The sequence below is a fragment of the Denticeps clupeoides genome, chromosome 18 (assembly GCF_900700375.1).
Source record: "Denticeps clupeoides chromosome 18, fDenClu1.1, whole genome shotgun sequence".
Taxonomy (NCBI): Eukaryota; Metazoa; Chordata; class Actinopteri; order Clupeiformes; family Denticipitidae; genus Denticeps; species Denticeps clupeoides.
In genome coordinates this window covers 16,648,091-16,675,196 of record NC_041724.1, presented here as the reverse complement: position 1 = coordinate 16,675,196, position 27,106 = coordinate 16,648,091, and the positions used below count along the sequence as shown (strand labels likewise).

Genomic DNA, 27,106 nt, shown 5'->3' with positions numbered 1-27,106 from the left:
TGTGAAAGAAAAGGCCTAATCTTGCGAATGTTGTAGAGAGTGAACCTGCAGGATCTGGAGATTGCAGCAACGTGATGGTTCAGACTCAGTTTGTCATCGATCCAAACTCCAATGCTTTTTGCAGACACCATGGGTGTTAACATTAGCAGGCCAATTTGAATTAAAAGGTTTTGCTGAGGGGAGTTGTTGCCCGGAAAGATCAGAATCTCTGTTTTGGATAGGTTCAATTGGAGGTGTCTCTCAGACATCCATGCCGATATGTCCGAGAGACAGGCCGAGATTTTTGTCGCAATAATGGTATCTTCTGGTGGGAAAGACAAAGAGAGCTGGGTGTCATCAGCGTAGGAATGATAAGAGAAGCCATGTGATTGGATGATGTTATTTCTTTTATGGCTCTTTCTTCTTTCTTAAACATTGTAAAAAACTGTAACTCATTTGCACACCTTCACCCTACCAGTTACACATATTTTATGTTAAAGACGTAAAAGTGTAATACTTGGTTATGTTTGCAATATTTGCATATTGGTTCACTGTTTACTTGCAACATTTGCAATACTGTGGTCTGCAGCAGTTGCAGAAAGCATTTCACTGCACATCATACCGTGTATGACTGTGTATGTGACAAATAAAATTTGAATTTGAATTTGAATTTGAATTTGTTATTGAGAATAGAAGGGGGCCATGGACAGAGCCTTGTTGAACCCCTGTGGTTACCCTAGAGAGGACAGATGTCTCACCTCCCCATGATACCTTGAAAGACCTGTCTTGAAGATAAGAGGTGAACAAATTTAGTACAGTTCCTGTAATTCCTAAGTCTGAGTGTGATGAGAAGAATTTCATGATTAACTGTGTCAAATGCAACATATAGATCAAGTAACATCTGCGGACGGCTCTTGCAGCACAAAGGTCCTCCACCATTGCCAGGAGGGAGGTTTCAGTTGAATGTCCTTTCCTGAAACCATACTGAAAAGAGTCGAGAAGATCATGCTAATGGAGAAATGAAGAAAGTTGAGCCAGGACTGCCCTTTCAAAATTTTTTGAAAGAAAAGGAAGGTTGGAGACTGGGCGGTAGCTATCCAATACAGACGGGTTTAGTGGGGTTTTATTGAGCAGGGGAGCAATGACAACCTGTTTGAAAGCAGAGGGAAATGTTCCTGTTGTGAGTGAAGTGTTTAAGACGTGTGTCAGAGCAGATGTTATGGTGGGTTGTATGGACTGAAGGAGGTGTGAGGCGATGGGATCCAGGGAGCAGGTGGTGGGGTGACTAGACTGGAGAAGTTTAGACACGTCCGATTCAGAGAGCGGAGTGAAGGGAGACAGTGTTCTGGTTTCAGAGGTAACAGTGGGATGAGGTCTGGGGTTAGGGGGTGAGAATTGTTTGCTAATGTCAGCCACCTTCTCTGTGACCAAAAAGCGAATGTGTCACAGAAGTCAATACAGCTAAACAAATGGTATAACATATTTTTTTTAGATGAAAATATCAAGATTTAAATGCGTTTTATGCACAAATGTAGTTTTTGAATAGCTGAAATCCTGAGTCTTTTTGGGGCACTGTTGAATGAAGGAGTGAAGGAGTGAATTAAAAAGGCATTAGCAGTCCTGCTTGGATCTGCTACAAAATGAACCCAGCTTGTAAATGTTCCCTTCAGTCCTCACGTCACTTAATATGAGCACCTTTAATATGTTATGATTATTATGATGATTTGTTAACTACTCTGTACATACATGCACAATATGACAATGACAAATGAGTTATTGTCTTTCCAACTTTTAAAAAGAAAAAACAAGTAAGACATTCTCTGCAGTACCTGATTTATTCTTGCTTGACAGCATTAATGGCTCACAGATTTATTGTGAGCTATTAATGGGCTGTTGGGATTTTGCAACCCTGGGAACAAATGCTGATGCTGAGTCACTGTGAGGAAACCTGCAGTGACCCTGAATAAGCAGAATCTATCACTCAGCGTGCATATCTTCATATGTATGAATGTTTTTCTAGAAATCATTAATCATCAAATGCTAATATATCGATTGTATCATGGTTGAATATCTGTGTCCCATCAGTTTGTTGCCACCCTGGGTTACTCTCATGGTTTTACACACATTCATGAACTGATAAAAGGCATACACATAAACACACACTCATTGTACATGTTACAGATAATTTAATGCATCTAAAAAAATGTAGTTTCATCTGCCTAAAATAGGCTTGTGGCTGTGGTCCTTGATACTGTATACCTACTGCTGGGATTGCTGGAGCATGATGTCTTGAATGAAACAGAATCTGTACTTGTCACTTCCACCCGTCTCTGCAGTGATCAGTGGAGGTACGTTGTTAGAATTAGCTGAGGGAAGAGTCAGAACCGCATTTTTAATGTGTAAATTTTATTTGAGCAGGAAAACATCTCATCCATTCTTTGTTTTGGCCTTCAGGAATCAGGAATTGTTTGAAGTTCTGTCCTGCAGAAAGTTTAAATGGCAACAGTAATATTTGTAAATGTGCTTTCACTGCTTCTGCTTAGGGCCTGTTTGTTCTCCACAAATGACCCCATGTTCATTAGCTGCAATTAAAATTACTACAACAGAACAGTAGCCTCTGGTCAAAGAATTGTTCTTGTGTATTTGTATGTGTTTCTTGTGGTGCAGTACATAATCAGGATTAAACCAACATACACAAGTGCTTTAACGATGTAAATAGAGCATAAATAAAATACAAGCAGAAAGGTTAGTGCAAACTCACTTCTTAGGGAGGAGAGAGGATACAGGGCTGCATATCACACAGATGCAATTGAGAATTGTAGACATGCCTTTTACTTTAACCATGCCAGCAGGAATCATGAAGGCTTCATTAGTGAGATAAACGAAAATTAGCATCAAAATGCAGATGCTGCTTTTGACTATCATTTCAGTACAAAATTCAAGGGTTCAGTGAGGATTAATTATTATCATTATCAGACTGAAACTAATGTGACAAACTAAAAACTACAACGTGGAGAAAGTGCCCTTTGTCATTCACCATGATCTTGACATTAGTTAGTGTGATAGGGAGGTGAACATAGAACATGTCGTGTTTGAAATGGATTTTGCAACCCGTTAATCAGCAAAGTGTTAATGTGTAAAACAAAACTATATATACAAGGGGTGCCCTGCCCTGTTCGTTGTGATCTACTGTCCTAAAATTGAGGACCCCTAATCAACCCAACTGCCATGAAGCGTCCCTGAAATATTACACACCTGATGTGAGTGAAGATGTGAGTGTATTCAAGATGATAGCACTCACACCTGAATTTAGTATCATCACCATCCCTAGTCTGGGCTGTGAGAAGAAACCACAATAGTAGAAGAAAAGACTGCAAATTAACCCCCACACACCCAAACTCTAGTCACCTTCTACTAAGACAGTAGAAGCACAATATCTACAAACTGGCATGATCTGCATTTTCAAGGATGTTTTTATTCACAAAGAAGACCAATGGCAGCCATTTGCAATCACATTATTATGAAAGAAAACTTTATTTTTTGTGATTTATAAAGAAAACACATTGCCACGGTATTCATCATACTGAAAAAAAAAGAGGTAAATGAACTTCACTACTTCACCATCACATTTGATGAGCAGGTGTACAAAAAAAGGTTTAACAACAGATGTGCCATGCCTTCAAAGGACAGCATAGCGCCATCTACTGAACACCACCATACATTAAGAAAAATCACAGCATGAAATCTCACTAAATACAAGCATACGCTACATATACCATATTTTACAAGTTTTTTCCCTTTTTTTCAAAGAAGGGGTGAAAGAGAAGAGATAGATCATTGTTGTACATAATAGTTCTGTTACAATATTAGTGTTAGATAGATCATAATGTCAAAGCGAGACTCAAAAGTTTTTCCCCCCATTTCTTTTTTTCTGTAGTTGTTAAAAAATGGACAAAGGAGGAAAATTGCGCTTGAGGGCATCACACTATAGCGTTTACAAATATCAAGAAGGTTAGTTTAACATCATAGTACTCCACTGTGTGAGTGCAGAGGTCATGTCAAATGCAAATGCTTGGCAGAGATGGTACATACACAAATCTGTTGTGCAAGTAAAAAATAAAACTAACTAAACAAATCAAGTTTGTAACAAAAAATATAAACTCATAGCCATATCTATATTTATATATATATATATTTATATAGTTTGTGTTTCTTCTGATTAGTTCATGCAGAAGTCACCAGTGATGTGATTTGGAAGGGTGTTATGACAGAATTGCCAGGAAGGCGATGTGGACCAATTACATCTAGGAAAGTAAATTTAGGGCCAGGAGAATTGATGCACTTGAACAATGTCTGCATTTTTGTTATTAAAGAAAGCCTAGCCCTGTTGAGAGAGAGAGAGAGATTATGGCATTTCTCTCAGCATTGACATCTCACCTGAAACCTTGACCCAGATCCCACAACTTTTTTTTCCTGTCTCAGAACTATGCTCACCAGCATTAACATCTTGCAGACTGGGCAGAGTTGTAGGGCCTTATTCTGGGCTTAAAGGCTTGGCCTATGTTTCTCTATGATGCATGAGCATTCCACAATGCCCAGAGCAAGCCTGTCCAAGGCTCAGAAGACTGCAACTGTCTAGGTCTGATCTGAGACAGACTACTAATGGAAAGACTCCATAAAGCTTAAAAAAGAGAGAGAACCAGTGGTCCTTTATCAGCAAAACCAAACCCCAAAAAGAACAATAGGCCGTGAAAAGCATTAAGAAAGGTGAGGACAGTGTGTTTGTAGTTTTGTGAAAGTGTTTCTCAACATTCAAAGTGATGGGCTTAGGCTTTAACCAGAACTGGGGACATTTGTTCACTGAGGCTAATAACATTCCTAGTGTTCTACAAGACTATCATGAAGCCTGTTAAGATAAAGCAATTTCTGAATGCAGATTACAAAGGAATCCTCCTGCAGTTCTACAGATAAATGGAAAGCTTCCTACTTGGCATCTGCCTGGCTGCACTCTCACAAGGTTAAGTTTGAAATCATATGGAGAAGAGCCTCCCCAAAATGATTAGAAGAATCAGGAACAGAGTAACAGAACTATGCATACTCTTCTCATTCTGTGTGGGTGGAAAATGCGTAAATGTTCTGATGATTAGAGGGCCTAGGACAGATATTGCAGCTATTTAAAAATGAAACATAAAAGTGCTTGCATGTGAATCTTTTTTTTCCAACTCACTCCAAGGTTGAATGAGTTCAATTGTCCATGCTGAGCTGGGCGACTGTCCATTTTGTTTCCTTCTGGAGAACAATGACAATAAAACAAGCAAAAGCTTAAGCTGTGTCATTTTTGTTGTACATAGAGCCAGCGGACTTTTCTATTTACAGGTTTGTGTCCTGCTTCCAAACGCATGCACTTTTTTCTTTCTTTCTTTCTTTCTTTCTTTCTTTCTTTCTTTCTTTCTTTCTTTCTTTCTTTCTTTATTCATAAGTGACACACAACTTTTTCTCTTTTGCTCAATTTAGAGGAACAAATAAGACAGAGGTGCCAACACAGTCCTCCCACTCTGTGGGTCTGTATGGGTGGTAGGGTATAAGGACAATGACAACTCAACTACTCAACTGTTAAAATATAGTCTTCGTAAGGCCAAATTGAACTTGAACAGTCATGGGCATACCTGGAACCACTTCAAACCTAAATATACCTGTGAAAGCATGGTACGAGTCTTACAATATCCTTCAGTGTTTTCCTTTCTAAGTTTTGTTGAAACCTCTGTCTTAAAATTCCTGTCCTATTCATCATCATCCCTTCCTTTCTCCTTCTTGTCTTTCTTTTCCTTCTTCTTCTTTTTCTTCTTCTTGGCCTCCTCTTTCTTTCCAAAGGTGATGAAATCACTCTTGTCATCGCCACCATCTTGGCCTTGGCGGATGGAGATGATGGCAGGTGAGCCCGGGATGATGAACGCCTCGGGCGGCACCTCACCCGGCTTCAGATGCTGGGGAGGACCACCCGGTCCATAGCGAAAGTGCCAGCTGTTACTGTCCATGCCTGCACCCACAGGAGGAGATACCTCTCCGCCCTCACCATCTGAGTCCCAGAGAAAGAAGAAAAGAAAAAAAAGGAAAGACAGGAAAAAAATAGAGAATTAGCATGATGACCTACAGCATTTGTGTTCCACTCACAATCTGATATATAAATCATAAATAACCATATGAGCTGAAAATCAACCATATAAACTATAATACAATGAAACTGAAACCAAAATATTAAATAAAGAATATTGGACATTGAGTTTGTAATGTCATTAGGATGTCATGGGGAGTTGTCAAGGGAAGTTATGTCTCTCCTAAAAGGCATCTTTTATTTCCATTAAAAAAAAAGAATATTTGTGAAAGTGAAGTAATTGTCACTTGTGATTCACAGCAGCACAGCACACGCTGCACACAGTGAAATTTGTCACCCTGAGGGAGCAGTGGGCAGCCATGACAGGCTCCCGGGGAGCAGTGTGACGGTGATTTGCTCGGTGGCACCTCAGTGGCACCTTGACGGCAACCTTCTGATTACAGGGGCGCTTCCTTAACCGCTAGGCCACCTCTTTTTTTTTGTTGTGTTTTTTTTTTGGTTTGTTTCTTTTTGTTCATGGCAAATATGATTTATTTCTAGTTAGTACTTAATTACCTTTTATATTTAAATTACAATAATAAATGACCTTATAGAAGATTTTCTGAGATGCAATAGATGTGGAAGAAATCAAAACATAACACTATTTCATGGATCATTTGCTATTCATGCATGATTACACTTCAAATAGTCCATTCACCAAAGAGCAATGGAGAGTCACACTAGACATGAGTGGCCTTTTAAATGAAAGTTAACCGATCATAAACGGTTTCACACCCATTTGCAAAGATCATATGATTCCCCTTCATGGATTTGCCGCTGTCCAATAGCATAGCTCATGTGTCCTGATAAATCCTCTTTGTAAAAGTGCATGGGGTTGAGAATGCTGTGTAAAAAGCAAAGTAGCAAATGTGTGCATGTGTGCTTGCTTTTACTCAATTTTCAATCTTCCCCAGCATCTGGCCCTGCTTTGTCAGGATTCTGCCCAGTTCAACAAATCAAGCAGTCTTCATTTATTAATGAAGTAACTTCTGCACTAAAAAAATATACCTGGAATCAGCAAGCAGAATTAGAACAGAGTGGACAGCTGATATGAATCATGCATCATGCCCAGCATGGCTGGTGTGAGATCTAGACTGTTTCATTATCATTCGTATGCACTGGCACAACAATGACTGGGTTCTCTTGAAACCTGGGTCCTATGGCTCTTATAGAGGATCTACACAGAATTTACACAGAACAGTACACAGAACTTTTGTAAGAGTGTACATTTTTACTTGTTTTCTTTTACACTGACTAACACCCATCATGCCAGACCCTGATAGTTCTGACCTACTTCCAACTCTGCTCTCTCTAATACACTTTCTTTATTGCTCCTACTTTCTTTTCACAAGTTCCCTGAAGAAGGGAATTTATGAGAATGTGCAGTGAGTTGTGAGTGAGTGTGTCTGGAAGGGGACACTGTCCTCAGATAAGCCTCAGACTATGCACACTGCACGTCCCACTGCAGCAGTCGGATAGCTACACCAAGACTCGTCTATCTTACTTTCTTACTTGTAAGCTAAAAGTTCCCAGCAGCCCTGGACAAAGCTGTGACCTATATGTTCTGGTCACAACTGAAAGATCGAGGGACACAGAAAACTGGATGCTGAGAGTAAACAGCCAAGGCCAAGCCAAGTTCTTCTAACTGAAGAGGTATGACGTGAATGAACACACACAACCACAAATGAAAAAACACATTAGCAACATTGAAAAAACATCAATTAGCATGAATTGAAAGGTTAAAAAAAGGTTTAAAAAAAAGTCCCTAGGCACGTATTCCATATGTGTGCTGGGACCATATCATACACAGGTGTGGTATGAGGGCACAAATAATTAAGGTCCTTCAGAATGCTATGATGTCTCAGTCATTGACCTGGGGAGAGCCTATGTTATGCAATACTTTCGATTGTTACCCATTTTGTTTATTAAAACTCCTCTTTTGAATCTGTGCTTTACCTTCCTTAAGATGACAGTCAGATTGTCAGCAAGTCACAGATTAGAGGATTATAGGAACAAAGCAGCCCCAAATGTGATGTGCACTGCATGCCATGCCCCTGACCTTCGGTGACCAGGTAAAAGCCCAAAAATCCAACTCTGTCATATCACTGAAAGGTCATCAGGATGAAACACTTCCCACTCAGTCTTGAGTGCTTAAGTGGATGGCAGAACATATGTCTGGTCATAGTGAGCTGGCAGGAAATGTTGGCCAGATTAAATAAATAATTCAGGAAGACAAGCAGGAGAGGTCAGGGATAAGAAATAGAAGGAAACACACTGAAACCTTTCTTCATAATTACACTGTACCATCCATCATAGCCCTTCTCTTTAATTAACATACTCATCCTTGACAGAAGCCACACCTGTCAACAGAAAGTCACATTAAATTACAGGTTGGCTCGTTTTCTCCTTGTAATGAAATAATATGTATTTTCTTGATCTATTGTAGAAAATTACTGAAAGACTTTCACACTCACCTTAAAAAATCAAGAGTATTTTATACACCCTGTATAGCAACTTTTACTGAATGAATTACTCTGTCACACAAAACCTGTCAATATTAATTATTTTATTTATAAAATAAATTATATTGACAACATTTTGAGCAGAAAGAAACTGTCTTTATATACCTGCCTGATTCCTCTCACTGTCTCTCATCCTTTCCTTCCTGTTTTATGCCTTTGTGGGGCTTTCAAACCATCATATCTCTTTGTCCTCACCCACTGTTCCCTCCCTCCATTTCTCTTGGCAACACTCCTGTCAGAACAGTAACAAAGACACACATGCACCTTGGCTGGAAACAACCACTGCCACTTTCTGATTTATTGATGGGTGTCACAGAGCAAAAACATTTTTCCCACCCCGTACACATCTGCCCTCATCTCTCTCTCTGACCTTTAGTATAATATACCATGCAAGGACTGGTTGTGGGCAGGCATGCACATGGTCATAGTCAATGTGGAAGAAGGAGAAAGAACAGGGATGTGGATGTAAAACCTGATTCTTACAGCCCACATACAGACACACACAGACAAAAAAATGTGCATAATCTCCCGTCACTCGAACTCTGCAGTACTAGGGAATTGTTTTGGGAATTATGTTTTGATGGAGAGTATGAGAGCTGTGACCACGCCCTTTTTAAAATCTCTTTGTTCCTAGAGGCTTCTCTTCCTGTACCAAAATGCATCTCATCCTGATCTCCACACTGAATAAATTCTCATTATAAAGCAGGTCTGTGTGTGCTGAAATCATTATTGCACCTCACCATTATCATGATTATTGTGTGTGTGTGTGTGTGTGTGTTGAGGTTTTTGTGTGCAGCTTCTGTTTCCTACGCCAGATGAAACATGTGACAGATGGTGGAGACAGACCTCCCTATAACACAGCAGCCACACAAAGAAAAGAGGCACAGAGAGACAGAGAGAAAGAGAGAGTTTTTCCAAATGAATGTGAAAACTGAGTAACTATGACGGAAATGGCAAAATTCTGAATCAACATTTATTAGGATCAGTCCAAAAATGAAGTCCTTGTCAAAAGGATAATGTCAAGGATAATCACATGCAGAAGAAAGAGAGAGAAACAGAAAGAGGAATGAAGAACATGCTAATGGGGAAAATTGAGTTAGAGGCAAAGCGAATCAGCAGACAAAGGCTGACAAAAATGTATGAGAGAAAATGAGGAAGTGAAAAAAGAGCGAGATTGACAGTGACTGAATGAGGAGAAGCGAAGTCATGTGATGGGACACTTAGATATGGATCCGTCATTAGGAGAAAGAGTATGGCTGAACAGCGGGAACAGCTTGCCCCAGAGCTCATGAGGTGCCTGCAGGGCCCTGGACAGCATTGGAAATTTCTGACACCTTCACACTTCTCATGCATCACGCCATGCCAGCCCCTCAATGCCAAAAATGCCAAACCAAATTTAGAATCAAGCTACTCTTTCCTACTCTTCTTTCCAACTCCAGTGCAGTAAATGTAGACCTGTCTCCTTAAAAGCCAGAGGGTTGAACATAACAGTTTCCTTGTGATTCATTTGAACTAAAAACAAGATCGGCTAAATTTAGTAGTTCCTAGGACACATAGGACGGTAGACATTGCATATTTTTGTTTCATGTAATTACACTATTAATCATATGCAGCTAATGAATTATGCATAGGAGATGTCTATGGTGCTGATCTCTGCAGTTTTATTAACTCACTTGGCTCTGTGTTAGCAGTGCTGCTTTTTCAGCAATGATTCACTTCACCTCTATGGTTCTTTACTGTTATATCACTGTTACTTCAGACCTGATATTTTTGGCTCAGCTGAGAAAAATGTTCTTACAACAATATTACAATTACAGCTCCAGAAGCCCTTCTGTTTGCTAAATTTCAACACCAACACTCTTTATTTGATTTTTAGTTGATCACCTCAAACTCCTGCTATGAACTCCTACTCCATGCTGTTATTACCCATCATGTAATAGCCCAACATTATTACAACTGCAGTAATTTTAGAACAACATCAGCTAATAAATTGTTTATTCAAATATGATCAATAGTTCACTGAAGAATATAAAGAACATCTCACAAAGAACAAATGCCATCAATTGAACAACAAGTCTCTTAATTTTTTCCACAGTTGTATCTTCCAAAGCTGTTGTCAATTAGCATGGTAATCTGTTCTGCTGTTTAAATGGCCATGCTGAGGAGCAGCTGAATAAGAGTTTGAAGCATTTATACATCTTGTAAAAAGACATCAAGCTAAAGCTCAGACGGTGTTATAACTGAAATAATAGGTTATTTATGACACTTACTAAGAACACATTAGGGTGGGGAGAGTTCCTTGAATAGAGGGCTGATAGACCTGCAGAGGGGCTCTTTATTATCAGCTATTCTCCTGTCATCCATTCCTCTCCTTCTCTGCAAATGAAAGTTGTTGTTGCCTCACGGCAGACAGCTGGGGCAACGCTGCAGAAAGACCTGCACTAAAACCAGCCTCTGCCTCTGCAGCACAGTCACATAATTGATATGTGGGTCACTCATCCTCATCCTGTCTGTTTCTGTCTTTTGTCAGATTTCCTCGATATAAACAGGCCGATTTTTATACATTTGTCAAGGCTTTGTTTTGAAACTACCTCCAACCTGAATGCCACTCTGGGTTTTTTTTTTTATCTCTGTACTTGTTTATTTCTGTACTTGTGTATTTTAGTCTTGTGTGTCCAATGCTGTTAATTTCCCCTTGGATGCTTTCATTGCTGTCTTCTTACTTGTCACTTTAAACACCTTGTTTTTGGCTATGAATGGTTGTCGTGGAAACTGCCTCTTCCACTGAGGTGGTTGGACTCTAGTTGTGGTGGAAGCACTGATAGAAAATAATGCTGGAAGCTCTGTCTCGCTCTCTCTCTTAAATGGTCTCTCTCTAAAACACCATTCTCCCCTAGCAACAGCAGCCCGAGACCCCCCTCCTCCCTTCCTGTCTGTCTCTCCATATCTGTTTCTTCTCCTTGTCCTTAAGCACGCTGGTTCATTTCTTTCATTCCTTTGATTTGCATGCTGGCCTGGATGAAGAAACATTACAGGAAAAGGAGAACTGGAGCAACACAGAATGGGTGACAGAAATGAAAGAGAGAGAGTGGAATGATTTTCATTGAAGTGATTTGAATTCGTCTGCTCACATTCTATCACACCGTGAGTGGCAATCAGCTAAGCTCAGTTGTGTTTATCTTGCAGCAAAATCGTGAGTGGTTTTCTAAATTAATAGAATTCAGACTCTAAATACAGTGAAGATGAAAAAGCGCTTTAGCTGCACTGGCTCAAGAAAAAAATCCTGATTTCTCATCCCCCTTTTTATTTTTTATTATTATTCCTTCACCTTTTTATAGTTCCATAGTTAATAATGTTATCAGACCTTTCTTACAGTGGCAAAAAATCCCACTGACCAACTGTTTAATCAAATAATTGACAGAAAATGTCCACAATCCACCCACATACCCATACTGCTTCTTTCTCCCTAAAACATAGAGGGGACCTGCTGGAATCCATGAAGTGAGGAAGAAATTGATGATCACAGAGGAGAGGACAGAAGAGGAAAAGGATAGATTGGGAGAGAGATACAGACCAAGAGCGAGATGGTTATTTGTCTTGAAACTCTGGTGCCAGTAAGGACGCCACTAAAAGATGCATGTATGCTGATTAATTAGAAGAAATTGCTCACCAAGCCTCACCACAACCTTTTCTTCTCCCATATCACACATCACAGCCCCATCCCCACCCACCATATAACACATTTGTACCTTGCCCTGTCCATACACCCATGAGCCACGTGGAAAGAAGTGATTAGCAACATGACAGGTTAACAGTTTACAAGGGTGAAAGTCAGCAGACTGCATAGTCCTCACTGAAAAGATTATGATCTACACAGAAAAAAAAGCCTTACCAGAAGACATTGTAATACATGTAATAAAAATTGAGTTATGGTGTTGTCAAAAAATCGCATGGCCCATAAAGATCTAATGAGGTAGATTATAGTTAATAAAGCTCCTAGAGATTAAAATGTTTACTAATATTACTGCAACTATATCAATAACAATAACCATTAACCAATAACAATAATTAATAACAAATTATGTTTTTCAACATTAAAAAAGGCATTATTTAAAAAATAAATCCCCTTATTACCAAAAAATCAAAGATAGAAACAAAGAAAGTCACAGCTAGAGCCCAAAGAACTATTTGTTCCAGCTCCTGCTTGTTTCATGTATTTGAATGCACCTTGGATCACAGAAAATTCACATATATTATTGGGAATCACAAAGAGAATTCCTTCACAGAAAACGCATGAAAAACAATCAGTTGCTGTATGAATCTCCAATTAGTTGCCTCTAGGATTCAAATATCTGCTTTCTGGATGACTCTAGCTATCTAATTAATGACTGTCTCAGTATTCTCTGTGTTATGCTAAGTGGAGAGGTAAATTCTTATGGAGAGATCCCATAGATTTAATCCAGAAGTTAATGACCACATCTGACCAGCCTCTGAAAATGGGTGTATTAGGCTAAGGCTGTTCTGTCATAGTGTTCTTTTTTTCTGACCACTTATTCTTTTATCCTGTCGTACCTGTTTCATTTCCTGCCTTGCAGAGTGATAAGGGAGCAGCAGATCAGATCCAAGGAAATTGGTCCACCTTTCTGCATCAGTGACATAAATGTAAGGTAACACCACAATTTCTTTTGCTGGTGAAATTATATGGGAGACTTCACACTGAACTGAATTTAATGGATGCACTTCATTGTCACTTCAATGGATGCTTCGATGTCTGATCTGCTTATCGTTGGATGGGTGTGCCTAGTGTAGATATCCCAGTCAGGGTTTCAGCTATTTGATAAACCCTTTTAAAGTGACTGTCATGATCCGGACCGGCAGGGGTTACTCCGGATCCAGAGTTAGTCTTGTGTAATGTTACCTTATCATATTCACCTGTTGTATATTTATATAATTGTATAAAGCTATCCTGTTCATGTCTGTTCCCTGTCTGGTCATTGCATGTTGATGTTCCCTTGTCGTGTGCAGTCTGTATTAAACCCCTGTCGTGTGAAGTTGTGCGTATGCATCCTCACTCCTCGCCATGTCCAGCCCAACGTGACAGTGACAGACTTGCATGAGCTAACAAAGAATTCTGTTGGAACTTAAAAGTTGGTGTTGGTATTGTGGTGGTATATTGGTGGTATATTGGTTGCATGTATATGTATTCTTCCTAAATGGTCCACTCCAAATTCTAATACCTTCAAATGAATTAATCTTTTTCAGTTCATCATTCACACAGTATAATAGAAATCTAAGCACAAAATTAAATAAAAAAAAATAAATATTATGTATGATCTATAAAGACTTTGTATGTAAAGTGTGGTATCGGGTATCGGTTCAAATCATCCAGAATGAGGAAGTATCATGAATGCCATGAACAGCTGTCCACTGTTAATGGAACCCCATATGTAAAATGTAAAAAATTGCAAATATCTAATTTAAATTCATTTAAAAATTTTAAAAACCTCACTTATCAAAAAAGCAATAATTTTTAACAAAACCAACGTGCTACAAAATAGTTTTTGTTGCATTCTCTTTTGCAAGCATCATACACCATGTTTTTTTAGAATTATTAATGCATTCATGACAAAATTTTTCTGGATATCTGTATATATATCTCCACATGATACGTTGTCATGAATTCATATTTTGGAAATGTAACATGTTAATTTGTGAAATAGTACTCTTTCCATCCTTTTACTGTAAATAATAATGGCTTTCTTACCAGCTGCACTGGACACGGTGGGCCAGTTCTGAACTAGAACTCCCTGGGCACCCTGCATTACAGATGACTCTTCCATGTGGACTGAGCTGCAAAACACACATGTACATAATTCAGAAAACACACCCATAAACAGACAAAAACATGTACTTCTTCCACGCCCTACAGTCCCTGACAAAAGTCTTGTCGCTTATCTATATTGTAGAAACACCTGCTATTAACCTGACTTTTAATTAATCAATTGTGTTAAAAAAAGCTCATATGAAAAGCTAAAACCCTACCAAATGATGTTTAATGCATTTAAATGAAAAGATTTATCATTTAATCAAGACAGAAAGGTCGAATTTTGGCAAGACAAAGGTTATGTCGCCTATACAGAAATTAAACAAATTTACTGCAAATACAAAAATATGTCAGCAAATTAAGTAGTTGTGCTGTGAGATCCAAATGTAACATCTTGTATGACTTCCATGAGCTTGAAGGACAGCATCCATGTGGTTTGATAAGGATTCATACAAATTATTGATGAAGTTCATCAGGAATAGCAAAGAAAGCAGTCTTGCATGCCAATATTCTTTAGTTTCGTCTTCCATGCTTCCTCCATCATCCTACCCCACACATGCTCAACGATGTTCATGTCTGTTTTCTATGCTGGCCAATCTTGTTGCAACTTGATATTCTTCACCTTGAGGAACTTTGATATGGAGAAGGAATTACCATCCTGCTGCAGAATTTGGCCTCTTTTATGGTTGGGTAGATCAGATTTCTTGGTATTTCAGACTAATGATGTTGCCTTCCACCCTGCCGATCTCTCGCACACCCCCATACTGGATGTAACCCCAGACCATGATTTTTTCGCCACCAAACTTCACTGGTTTCTGGATGAATGTCAGATCCATGCGGGCTCCAGTAGGTCTCCTGCAACATTTTCGGTGCAACATCCACCTTCTGCCATTTTTCCAGCGTCCATCCTTTTAGCAGGCTGTGGCTGCTGGTTGCTGGCAAATGCCACAGTTTTTCAATTGTCTTTTGTTTAGTGCTGGTTTCTGGGCACTGATTCAACCATGGAGGCCAACTTGAGACAGAATCTGACAAACTGTTCTGGTTGACACAGGGACCAGGTCTCGCGGAGCTCTGCTGCAGTGAAAAATGGGCTGGCCTTGGATTTTCGACCCAACAAACGGTCCTCTCGAGCAGTTGTCTTGCAGGGTCTACCTGACCTGGGCTTGTCAAAAACATCTTTGTACACGCCTGAGACCTAACTGATCCATTATTAGTTACAGGTGAAGCTTTCCAAAAATGTACTCAAAGGGGTTTACCAAGCTTTGAATATTAGAATACTTTTTGACAGTATTACAAAAGCTGTTGGGAATAAAATGAGCCAATTCTTGAAAATATTTTTTTGATTAAAAATATATTTCAGCACCACTTGAGGTGAATTTGTGCACAAGCGACTTTTGTCAATGACTGTATAACTGACACAGGACAACTTTCAGTTGAACAAATAATACTTGGTGAGCCTGCTGCTCTCTAAGAATGCACAGCATTGTTTACAACAAGTCTGTACAACAGTATAAGACTTACCGTCCAATCAGATTTGGAGTCTTTATCACAGTTTATTGCTCTAATTAAGAATTATCTTGGAGGGAACCCAGACTGCCACCTTAAGTATGTGTGTTTGTTTGCTATGCTTTTGAGTGAAAAAATGCACGGCATTTAAGCTCAAACGTCAAAAACTGTCTCATAGGTGATGTAATGATATCGTTGTTTCCTTTGTTCTGGTGTCTTATAAGCTTTCCCCCATACTCAACATTTAAAAAAAAAAAGTCCTGGTGACACTCTCTTTATTCTCCATGAATCCTCTTTCAAGAGAGACTCATTCATTTTAAGCTTGGTCTAATTAGAAATGCTTTGAGAAGGTTTAGCCACATTTCAGAAATGACCTGTGCACAGTCAACTCCTCCAAGTGTTGCTCAGAGGGGCAGAAGGGATCTTTTAAAGGGATTACTGATTGAGTTTACAGAGAAAAGACATAGAGGACCAATCTCAGATTTTGTGCACGCTTCTAATTCAACTGGTGCTGTAATTATTCTGTAGCTCCTCTAAATCCCATTTGTAGTCATTTGTCCTATTTCCCCAAAAAACGCACTCAACAATCATTCAGATTTTAAAATGATCGTCTTTCTTCTTTGTGTCTCTCAAAACAAAAAAAATAATACTTTAACTAGCCACTTTAGTGACAGAGCTAAAAATGATGTCTGATCAGCAGTTGAGTGAAGTACACAAAGTTCACAATGACTGTACATCTATTTTTACCATAACCTGTGTCTGACTGACCTGGAATGATGAATTGCACATATTTCCCCATCTTTTCAAATGTTTTATATTATTGTAACTTAATGTAAATAACAATTCATTTAAACATTTTTAAAGCAAATCTTTAGGAGGAAAACAAGTAATGTTGTGCTGAACGGCAAGAAAAAAAAGAAAAATTTCAAAATGGAGAGAGTGACTGGGGGAGGGGTGTTGGCTGGCCACCATTTTAGCTACTGAACCCCTGTTACACTCTCGCTCTCCCTCTATTTGCTGATGATGATGATGTATGCTTGTGCTGCCAAGGTCACGCAATTACCGATGCTATCAAACGCTCATCCCTGCACCATTCTCTCTTTTCTCAATGTTTTTAATGCCTCCTGTCTCAGATTATGCAATCAGTTTTAGAAGTAACATGATAGTGGTCTGGGGCCATTTTAAGAGTATTGGTTAAACTGGAGTAAATGAAATAACAATTTTCACAAAACATTAAATGCATGATTGTAGAGACAATTAATATATTTTATCATTATCCATGTTATGGAGCATTTTATGAATGCTTTACATAACTTCTTGTCTTGGGTGTGTCCAGATGTATCTTCCAAATATATATGAATTAGTGTGCCAGAGCTCGATTAACAATCTAGTACTGGATTCAAAAGGGGAAAATATATAATAATGTCTGGCAACTGAACCAGGAAATTATTGTATGCTGAGCACAAGTAGCCAAGTGGATGCGGCTGATTTCAGCATACATGATTTGCTGAGCACTATCAGCTCCATTAAAACTGCAGTAAGAGGGAATCAGTGTGACACTAATGACACTGAGATGTTACACACGAACAAACAGACAGACAGACGTTTGGGCATGCAGACACTAGAAATAAAAGCTTTCTATACTCAGAGATGCACCATTCAATGGCCTGGTCAGTGGCTAGCAAAAATCTGCCCTCATCTGCAGACAGTCCAGAGCACAACACACACAATGATCTGTGAACGCATGTCGTCTGGGAGCTGTGAAATCTCCATACTGTCTGTTGGCCCAAGTGCCGAGCCTTGCCACTGAATAGCCGCCATGGCTCTAGGGTGCAGTTCTTTCATGGCAGATGACCTCAATTTGTTTGTACTATGACGCCAAGGGCTGCATAGCAGGGCAGGCTGAATGCGACTGGGCATTTTCTGAATCAGCTGCAGAGTACAGCTCACTGTCTCTGCTTGTCCAGGTATCCCTTGTTAGGGACACCCTGGACTCGTTACGGCAGACCTCATTTATGTGGGCATGTCTGATCCAAAGGCAGCTTGTGGCCCCTGTGGCTTGTAGGTAATCTGAGTTCCACCATGCTTTTACAGCAATACCCAAATAGGCCATTTTGAATTTTTTCCCCGGCTAAACCATGAATTCATAAGTCAATTGACCAATTTACAAATGCCAGAGTCAAAAGTGTATGTTTGTAACATGATGTATGATTAGTTAATATACAACCAGATCTAAAATGTAATTGTAAATGTAAATAACTAATGTAAAGATAATAAATCTAACTTTATTATCTAACTTTAAACATATCTATTGAAATGTCATTTCTACCTGATATCTACCATATTATGCCAGTATAGCATTCCTCTGCTACTGTTGCCATTAATTATTTAGAGGCATGATATTTATCTGGCTTGCACTGGGAGCAATCCTACCTTTGCATCCCCGCCCGGAGGGAGGCTGAGTATCTCCAGTCTGCATTAGGAGCTTTGGGCTACAAGAGAAGAAGGGAGGGGGAAAGAGAGGGGTTAAAATTTAGTCACTTTATCACTTCAATTAATGAATTACGGCAAGTGAATGTCAGCAATGTGGCATTGTCTGTAGAGTGAGAAAAGGTAAGCGAATCATGACATTTCATCTCAGCTTTGCAAACTGATCTAAGCAAACACCACCTGGAACATATGGGGCACATGAATGTCCTGGTTTCCTCTCTCAAGGACAAAAATGCCCCCAAGAGAGAAAGGTCACACTTAGTCTCCAGCCACTAACCAACGTTTGCCTTAATCAACTTCAAATGGATGACTGAACTCACAATAATCATGGAAATATTATAGTGAGAATATTTTTTGGCAAATAATATTACATATAACAGCACACAGGCTTCTGCAATAAATTTCTCAGTATCAATGCATAAGACAGCACTGCTGCTGTTTCACAGTAGGTGTATGCTTGATGTAAAGCGAATTATTTAAAAAAAATACAATTGTTTTACTTTTAATTTATCAACCTGTCTCAGGACTCTTACTTATTGAATGTGAGTAAAAGATAAAAAGGGATAGCTAAAATAAGCCCTTTGATCAAGTCTGAGATGATAACTGCAGTTCCTTGCTCCTTTTTGTCTCCTCAGTCTGAAGTGGTCTCAGCTGAGCGACACACCTCGCCTGGAAACAGCACAGGCTTCTCACTGGCCAGCCAATCACAGTGCTTCCCCAAGCCTACCCCAAGCCAAATCACCCAATCAACTGCCATTAAACAAGGACTGCTCACCACAGCTACTTAATTAAATGCAGAGCATGACTAGCATTTAATGAGGAAACAGAATAACAGGGAGATATTTACTCAGCCTTGTGCTCTCCCTGTTCCATCCTGAAGGGGAAGAGAATTATTCACACCCCATTTTACGTTCCATCATTTATATCCCGTTATACTCCCACAAGGCAGTGTCAATGGTGATTATTATTAAAATGATATGATATTATTTAAAATATCATATCACTGACAATACCTTACATGCTTTGGACCAGGGATTTTGCTTTGGCCCTCTCCATGGAGTCCATTGTGCATAAATGCGGTTAAAGAAGATGCGGGGTGATAATTTGATAATTCTAAATATAAAAGTGCTATGTTTTGCAAATGTACTGCAAGTGCAGGCTGTTGTGCCAAATGAAGTGAGTAAAATTAAGAAGAGGACATTTCTTCACCACCAATACACCAACGATGAAAAGAGATTTCACAGCAGCTGTAAACCAGTGTGAATAAAGAAGCATGAAGACCTCTGCTAACCTGAAGCATCAGGCTGCAGCACGAGATGAAATGGAACACAAAATAAACAACACCAAAATAGCAAGAGGTTGATACCAAAATCAATGTAATATATATATTGTAATACAATAGTAATGTATAATATGTCGTGTGTATATGTCTTTCCCATGTAAAGGGCAAAGTAAAACAAACAAAGCTGGACATGTCTCTATACCACAGAGATGGAATGGATAGATGGAGCAAAAAGACGAGAGCACAGGACGGAGCCCACCTGAATGGCGGTGGCATCAGGCATGCTGAGCCGGCGCACAAACTGACCACTGTGTCCCGTGAAGAAGCGTTCAGATCCCCAGGTGCCACTCAGGGGCCGTCCCGTGTTGTAGAACATGAACGTGTCACTGCCAGATGTGGCAGTCAGACATGTCTTGTAGCAGTAAGTCTTGGTAAGCGAGCCATTACCTCGCACCTCAATGTAGCGAGGCTCCACTTTCAGGTCCCGGCGGGCACCGGCATTTTGACCAGACTGCTGTTGCTGCTGTTGGTTGCCCACACTATTGCCTCCTCCTCCTGATCCACCTCCACTCCCTCCCCCTTTCCCAACACTCTCCTGGGGCTTCTTATTTGTGCTGCAGCAGGGCGAGCACAAGCAGGTCCCTGGTTGACTGCAGTAGGCATGGCACTGTACAATGATAATAACCATGACAGTCACCAAGAAGACAAAGGTGGTGGCACTCAGAGCCACAATCAGGTAGAGGGTCATACCTGATAGTGGTATACCAGGTGGCCGCATGACGCGCTTGGGGTCAGGGGTAACTTTGGGTGGCAGCTCCAAAATGGCCACATTCACAGTGGCGGTAGCCGATAGTGGGGGCATGCCATGGTCTCGCACCAGCACAGTCAAGCTAAAAAGGGTGGAGTTGTCCTCTACAATCCGTCGTGTGATGCGGATCTCCCCATTGTGCTCATGCACCTTGAAGAGGTCTAGGTCCATTGGGTGCTCCAGTGTGTAAGTGAGCCAGGCATTCTCCCCACAGCCCCATCCCAAGCCACGAGACGCGTCACCAGCATCCCCGCCTCAGCATTTCTCAACACTGTCTCTGTTGGCCGGGTGCCATTGGGTGCTGGGTAAACAAAACGGGGTGTGTGGTCATTCTGGTCCATGACATAGACATAGACTGTGGCCACACGGCTCAGATGGGGAACCCCACCATCTTGGGCTTTAATCTGGAAGTGAACTCGCGCAACTTCTCAAAGTCAAAGGAGCGTAAGGCATACACCTCCCCAGTGTTGGGTTTGACAGATACATATGATGCAACTGAAATTCCATGGTTGTTGTCACTGAGGACTGTGTAAGTGATGCGTGCATTTTCATTGGCGTCAGGATCTGAGGCCTTGATAATGCACAGAGCAGCACTTGGTGCATTGTTCTCAGTGACATAAACGGTGTAAGACGTTTGCTCAAAGCGTGGTGGGTTGTCATTCACGTCGCCACATCTATGCGCACTGTTATTTGTGAGGAGAGGGACGGAGTGCCTCCATCAACGGCTGTCACCGTGGCGTTATACGATGGCACTGCTTCCCGGTCCAGAAAGGCAGAGGTGACTAAGGTATAATGGTTTCGAGAGGATTTCATCTTGAATGGGAGGTTCGGTGGTACAATGTCTAAAGTGACCTGTTTGTTTTGGCCTGAGTCACGGTCGTTCACACTTATCAGAGCCACTACCGTGTCCCCGTGCGTCCTCCCTTACCGGACTGGACAAGGAGGTCAGCACTATCTCTGGAGGATTATCATTCACGTCTAGAACCTCCACTACAACTTTACAGTGCACTGCTACTGCCCCAGGGCCTCTGTCCATAGCCTGGATGTACATCTCATAAGTGCTGGTCTCCTCATAATCAACGTTGCTTTTGACCCTGATATCACCACTGTCTGAATCCATGGAGAACATCTGGCGGACTTTTTCCGGGGTAGCTGCTGAAGGAATAGTACACCTCCCCATTTGTGCCTTCGTCTCTGTCTGTTGCGTTCAATTTGATGACCAGCGTGCCCGCAGGCGAGTTCTCCCACAGTTTTACTTTGTACACAGAGCTGTCGAACACGGGCGCATTGTCATTGGTGTCCAAAACGCGCACGTTGATTTTAGCTGTGCCAGTGCGGGAGGGCGTGCCCCCGTCCATCGCTGTTAGAATCAGCTGAAGGGCTGCCGCCTGCTCTCGGTCCAGGGGCTTTTTTAAAACGAGTTCAATGTGCTTTCCACCTGTGGGAGGCTTGTTGGAGTCCAGCGCCAGGTGCTCGTTGGGACTGAGGCGGTACAGGCGCACGGAATTCGAAGTGTCGTCCGCGTCCTGAGCCTCCTCAATGAAAACCGAGAGCCGGGGGGCGCGGATTCGAGAACCTCCAGCTGGTATTCGTCCCGCGGGAACTGCGGTGCGTTGTCGTTTGTGTCCAGTACCTCCAGGTCAACGTTGTGCACTTCGAGGGGGTTTTCGACGACCACCTCGACGCTGAGCAGGCAGGGACCACTGAAGTCGCACAGCGTCTCACGGTCAAGCCTGTCGCTCAGTACCAGCTTGCCGCTCTTGTGATCTATGTTGAAGTACCTTCTGTGGTCAGAGGAAATACGGATCCTCCGGGTGGAGAGCTTCCTCAGCTCCAGCCCCAAGTCCCTAACAATGTCCCCAACAGCAGTCCCGATTTCCAGCTCTTCTGATATGGTGTAGCGAATTTGTGCATTTGTAAGGCCACTCAGTAAAAAAACGATCAAATGGAAAGAAAGAGGCACATACTCCCTTGTGTTGCTACATCTCCCGCAACAGCCATCGCAAGCCGGCAAGATCCGCAGACGGATTGTGAACAGCTCGCCGTGAATGAGCCGGATCCTCCCGCCAACGCATGAAAACGACCGCGCCGGACTAGTGCAGGACGACCAAAACCTCTTCTCCGCGTCCTCGTTAAACGGGCTTTTCCCTGCCGCATCCATGACGCCTCCTTTGTCCGCGACACCCTCACTCTCCTCCGCTCGGCTGACTCCCGTTTCCCATCGCGCTGGGTGCTGCCTGTCGGTCTCCTCCTATACCGCTATCCCTCCCTTGCTGTGTGCTGCGGGGGAGGGAGCTGCTCTCCTTCCCTCTCCCTTCCTCTCCTCTCCCTCTATCGCAGAAAGACTGCCGACTGCATTTTATCACCTTCGAATAAAAAAAAAAAAAAAAAACAGCTACGGATGGAAATGAAAGCCAGAATGTTATAAGGCTATGAAAAAATGACTGATTATCTAAAACAATGAAATTAAAAATTTATTCGATATTATTTGGCCATTTTATTAGATGAAGCGTGCTGGGAGAAAAAATATCAACGGCGCGCCCTGGCGCCACCGCCCTTTCCATTGTGTGGAATCGGTGCTTAAAAAATGTCAAAAGGAGTTTATTTTCTCGTTTTCTTGTTACTATGTCATTTATAACACGCTTAAAATAACGTCATGTGGTCATTTTACGTATTAAAAAACAACTAATAAATCGTTAATTAAATCGTTTTTTTCCTCTCTTCCTCGCTGCTAAATTTTTCCCTGGACCGATTCATTGTCTGTTCCATCGTCCCTAGACCCGCGCTGACAAGTCGTTCAGGGCAGTCAGTGCGAGTGATCGCTGGCCGCTCCTTCATCCCCAATCTCTCGCCTCCAGACTGACTGCCGCGACTACTCTGCCCTTGTTCCTGTTCCACAGAAAAAGCGGAATTTTCTATAATAAAGCTGAAGGGGTTCGTGACCCGAGCAACAGTGACAACAGACCACTTTCGTGGTCATCAGTGACCATGGAGCACACAATGCCCATAGAAGTGCTTTTTGAAAGTATAAATTCAGATTGTATAAAGTAAATATACAACTTTACCTTGCATCTCAAACCAAAGGGTTATAAAACATGCCACAAGAATTCTAAAATGGCCAAGGCTAGTGGACAATTGTCCAGCTTTCAGGATACCTGACAAGAGACTGCCCACATTCATGCCTGCCCAAAGCTCATAGGTTAAATTTTTTTGTATGCCTGTGTTATGTGCTTTGTACCCCATTGTCAATAATAATTTAACTTTAAGACATTTTGAGCTTAAATACATTAAAGACAAGACAAGACTTGACATTAGAGTATATTATATTTAGTCCATATATCTTATGTCATACTGAATGTAAACAAATTCACAACGTTTAAAAACGGTTATGAATAATGTGTATCTATTAAAAGAAATGTCCCGCAACCCTGTTGTAGATTAATTGGATATGGATGGAGAGTCTGTGAAGAACCACATCTATAAATGTTGGCAACTTAGTTCAGAGTTTATAAGCTATAATAAATCAGCTTGTTATTTATGCCTTTCTTAATGACTTGATGAGTTTAATACATTTACTCTTCAATATAACATCCTTACTGGATGCTGCTCCACAGTCCTAATTTGAATCAATGTTTTGGCACAGAACCAGTCCTCTACAATAATTAAATCTTGGTGTGACCAATGTGCATTAGGCTCTGACCAGTAATTACTCAATTAATGTCTATAAAATACATCTGGTCTCATGTACCCTAGCAACGTCTGCCTAATTACACCAAATGTGTCATCAGACATACACTGATGGCCATAAACACTCTATCCTGACCCAGTCTTGTAAAAAACACTCAAAATGTCTATGTTCAGCAGGCCTGGAGCAGGCAGCTACTGCTATGGTAGATGATGTGATGTCTTGCACTTTTAAATTCATAAATGTATGTGTTTTAATATATAATATATAAATATATAATTCAGGATTCAAACCTATATTTATGACATAAATAAAGGTTTGAATCCAGTGTCCATGAGCAACATACCATCCCCACACACTGCTCCCCGAGTGCCTGTCATGGCTGCCCACTGCTCGCTAAAGGGTGATGGGTTAAAAGCAGATGATACATTTCGTTGTGTGCACCGTGTACTGTGCTGCAGCGTTTCACAATGACAATCACTTCACTTTCACTTAATGCATTATATATGTATGTATTCATATACGTTTGTATGTATGTATGCTTTTCATGTTTTGTACAGCACTTTGGTGCAGTGGAACTGCTGTTAAACTTAGAGTTTTTTTTAACACACATACACATTTTTTTGGTTGTTTTGATTGTTGTTGCAGAATTTTGCAGTCGTATGGAACATAAGGCTTGTGGATGCAGCAAGACACTTTCTGTTAAAAAAAACATACCTACTTCAGAAAGTAGTTCACTTGGAGATAACACTAGTTTTTTTGTCAGGACACATTCTGACAGGAGGTTAGAATGGCATTAAATTTCAGCACTGGTGTAAATGTGGTGACAGAAACTGTAGGCCAGGAGCAATATAAATCAGTTCTGGACATCTGCCTAGCTCCCCAAATCCAATCTCATCCTCTATCATCATGTCCCAAACATCGACAAGAGGTTACCTTCAAACAAACATGGTTTCAATACACTAATGCCTGAAGTATGACTGAATGGTTATAACTTCTTCACATCCAATAATATATATAATGTTAAATTAAAATGAACAACTCATTAATGATGAAATTAAATAGTGCTGTAATAATTTTGTAATAATAGGTTCTAACTGATTACAAGGTGAACCGCAGGCAGAACAGTAAGTAACATTAAACAATAGAAAATGTATGATATAGCTGCTTCATTTATGACCTCATGGAAATTCTTTGTGCAGATGCTGTTGTGACACACTGATCCCGTTTTTAAGTAAGTGTGACAGGATGCTCCTGCAATGCAGGACCTTTTACTTTTACACCAGAGGCCTATTTCACAAGGAAAGATTTCTCACTTCTCTAACTGTGAAATTCTGTGGTGGCAAGTGTCTCCTGCCCTTGTCTGTCCCAGTCACTGTCATCACCGATGCAGTCCCCCTTCCAGCCAACATTATTTTATTGACCCTTTTGTCTATTGTCTGTTGAAGAGTGACATCTTTCTTTCTCACCTGTTAGAATAATGCCCATCTGTTCCTGGAACTAATTGTTTTCACTCCAGGGGCTTAGGATGAAGTTATCACAGCTCTTTACTTACACAGATGCCTGTCTAGCCCAGAGAAAATGGGATACAGCTAATTGCATTCATGTTTATCTTGTCAGATGCAGCTTGTAGAGTTTATTTATTTATTTAGTTTTATTTCAGATTGGACTAGTCTGTCTGTCCCTCTCTGTTGATTTACTGATATGGCTGATTTACTGATTTACTGATACCAATTATTTCAATCAGTCTCTCCATGCACATTGCTTCACATACAGTACAGGAGAAAAGTTTGGACACACTTTCACATTCAATGTGTTTTCTTTGAATTCATGACCATTTAAATTTGTAGATTCTCACTGAAGGCATCACAACTATGAATGAACACATGTGGAGTTACACCTCCGGGAACTGTACTGTATCCATCCTCCACATTACCAACGTAAATGATCATGAAAATAAAGAAAACAATGAGACGGTGCGTCTAAACTTTTGGCCTGTACTGTATCCATCCTCTCTCTCCCTTTCACTCCTCCTCTCCAGCTGCAATCTGTGTCTGCACCATACGCTTTTCCAGCTGAGATGGTCTGCCCATGGGATGGTAACATGTCCTAAGTGGAGCTGCGAAACAAATGCTCGACGCGGTTTTCTCCACATGTTTCGCTGTGGTAGTCTGACACAAGAAAGAGAAGAAGATCTGGTGATTGATACAGTTACATTAACAGAACACATTATGAACTTATGTCATAATATGGCCTGATTGGCTCCTGCCTAGCCTGCTTTGTTTGATTATACAAGGGTAAAGACTGATGGCAAAAGGGAACCAGAGCATTGGCTAAAAGAAAAGAAACATGAATCAACAAATTGTCCAATACATTGTAATCATTAAGATACCCTGAAATATTTTTTCTGAAATATATGTAAAGAAAGGTAAAAAATAAATAAAATTCCATGCTACTGATCTAAGAATATCTATTTGGAATGGGCTCAGGCCTCTTGTGGCCCTCTAACCCCAGAGCCAAGGCCTGAAAAAAAAGGCGGTGAGAACCATCTGTACAATCATCTTCTTCCAGCTGGGGATATGCTCAACAATATTAATATGCACCCACATCTATTATACATAACCCTGCAATATTAACGTAGCTCATGAACACTCACTTAACAAGCCATTCATTAGAATGAAGAACTTCCCGTTGTGTCACATATGCTTTGGACAAAGACTGTGTGCTAAATGATCATCTTTTGCAGCTTTCACTCTCTACACATCAGATGCAAGACAGATGAATGTAGTGCTCAAAGGACAGCTCAGATGAGCAATGCATTTAAATGCACATGCAACCAATTTACATATGATATTTTAT

The 27,106-nt window shown here is 40.7% G+C and overlaps 1 protein-coding gene and 1 pseudogene across 1 annotated transcript in view; both read right to left on the bottom strand.

The window, feature by feature from the left end:
• Nucleotides 1–3,434: 3,434 nt before the first annotated feature.
• Nucleotides 3,435–27,106, bottom strand: part of LOC114768434 (protocadherin alpha-8-like) — a 54,041-nt gene continuing 30,369 nt past the window's right edge. Inside the window, 3 exon segments of the mRNA XM_028960706.1 lie at nucleotides 3,435–6,055; nucleotides 14,417–14,502; nucleotides 18,416–18,474. Of these exon segments, the coding sequence (XP_028816539.1) occupies nucleotides 5,760–6,055; nucleotides 14,417–14,502; nucleotides 18,416–18,474 (441 nt within the window). The 3' untranslated portion in view covers nucleotides 3,435–5,759.
• LOC114768527 (protocadherin alpha-C2-like) lies at nucleotides 19,951–22,723 on the bottom strand (annotated as a pseudogene).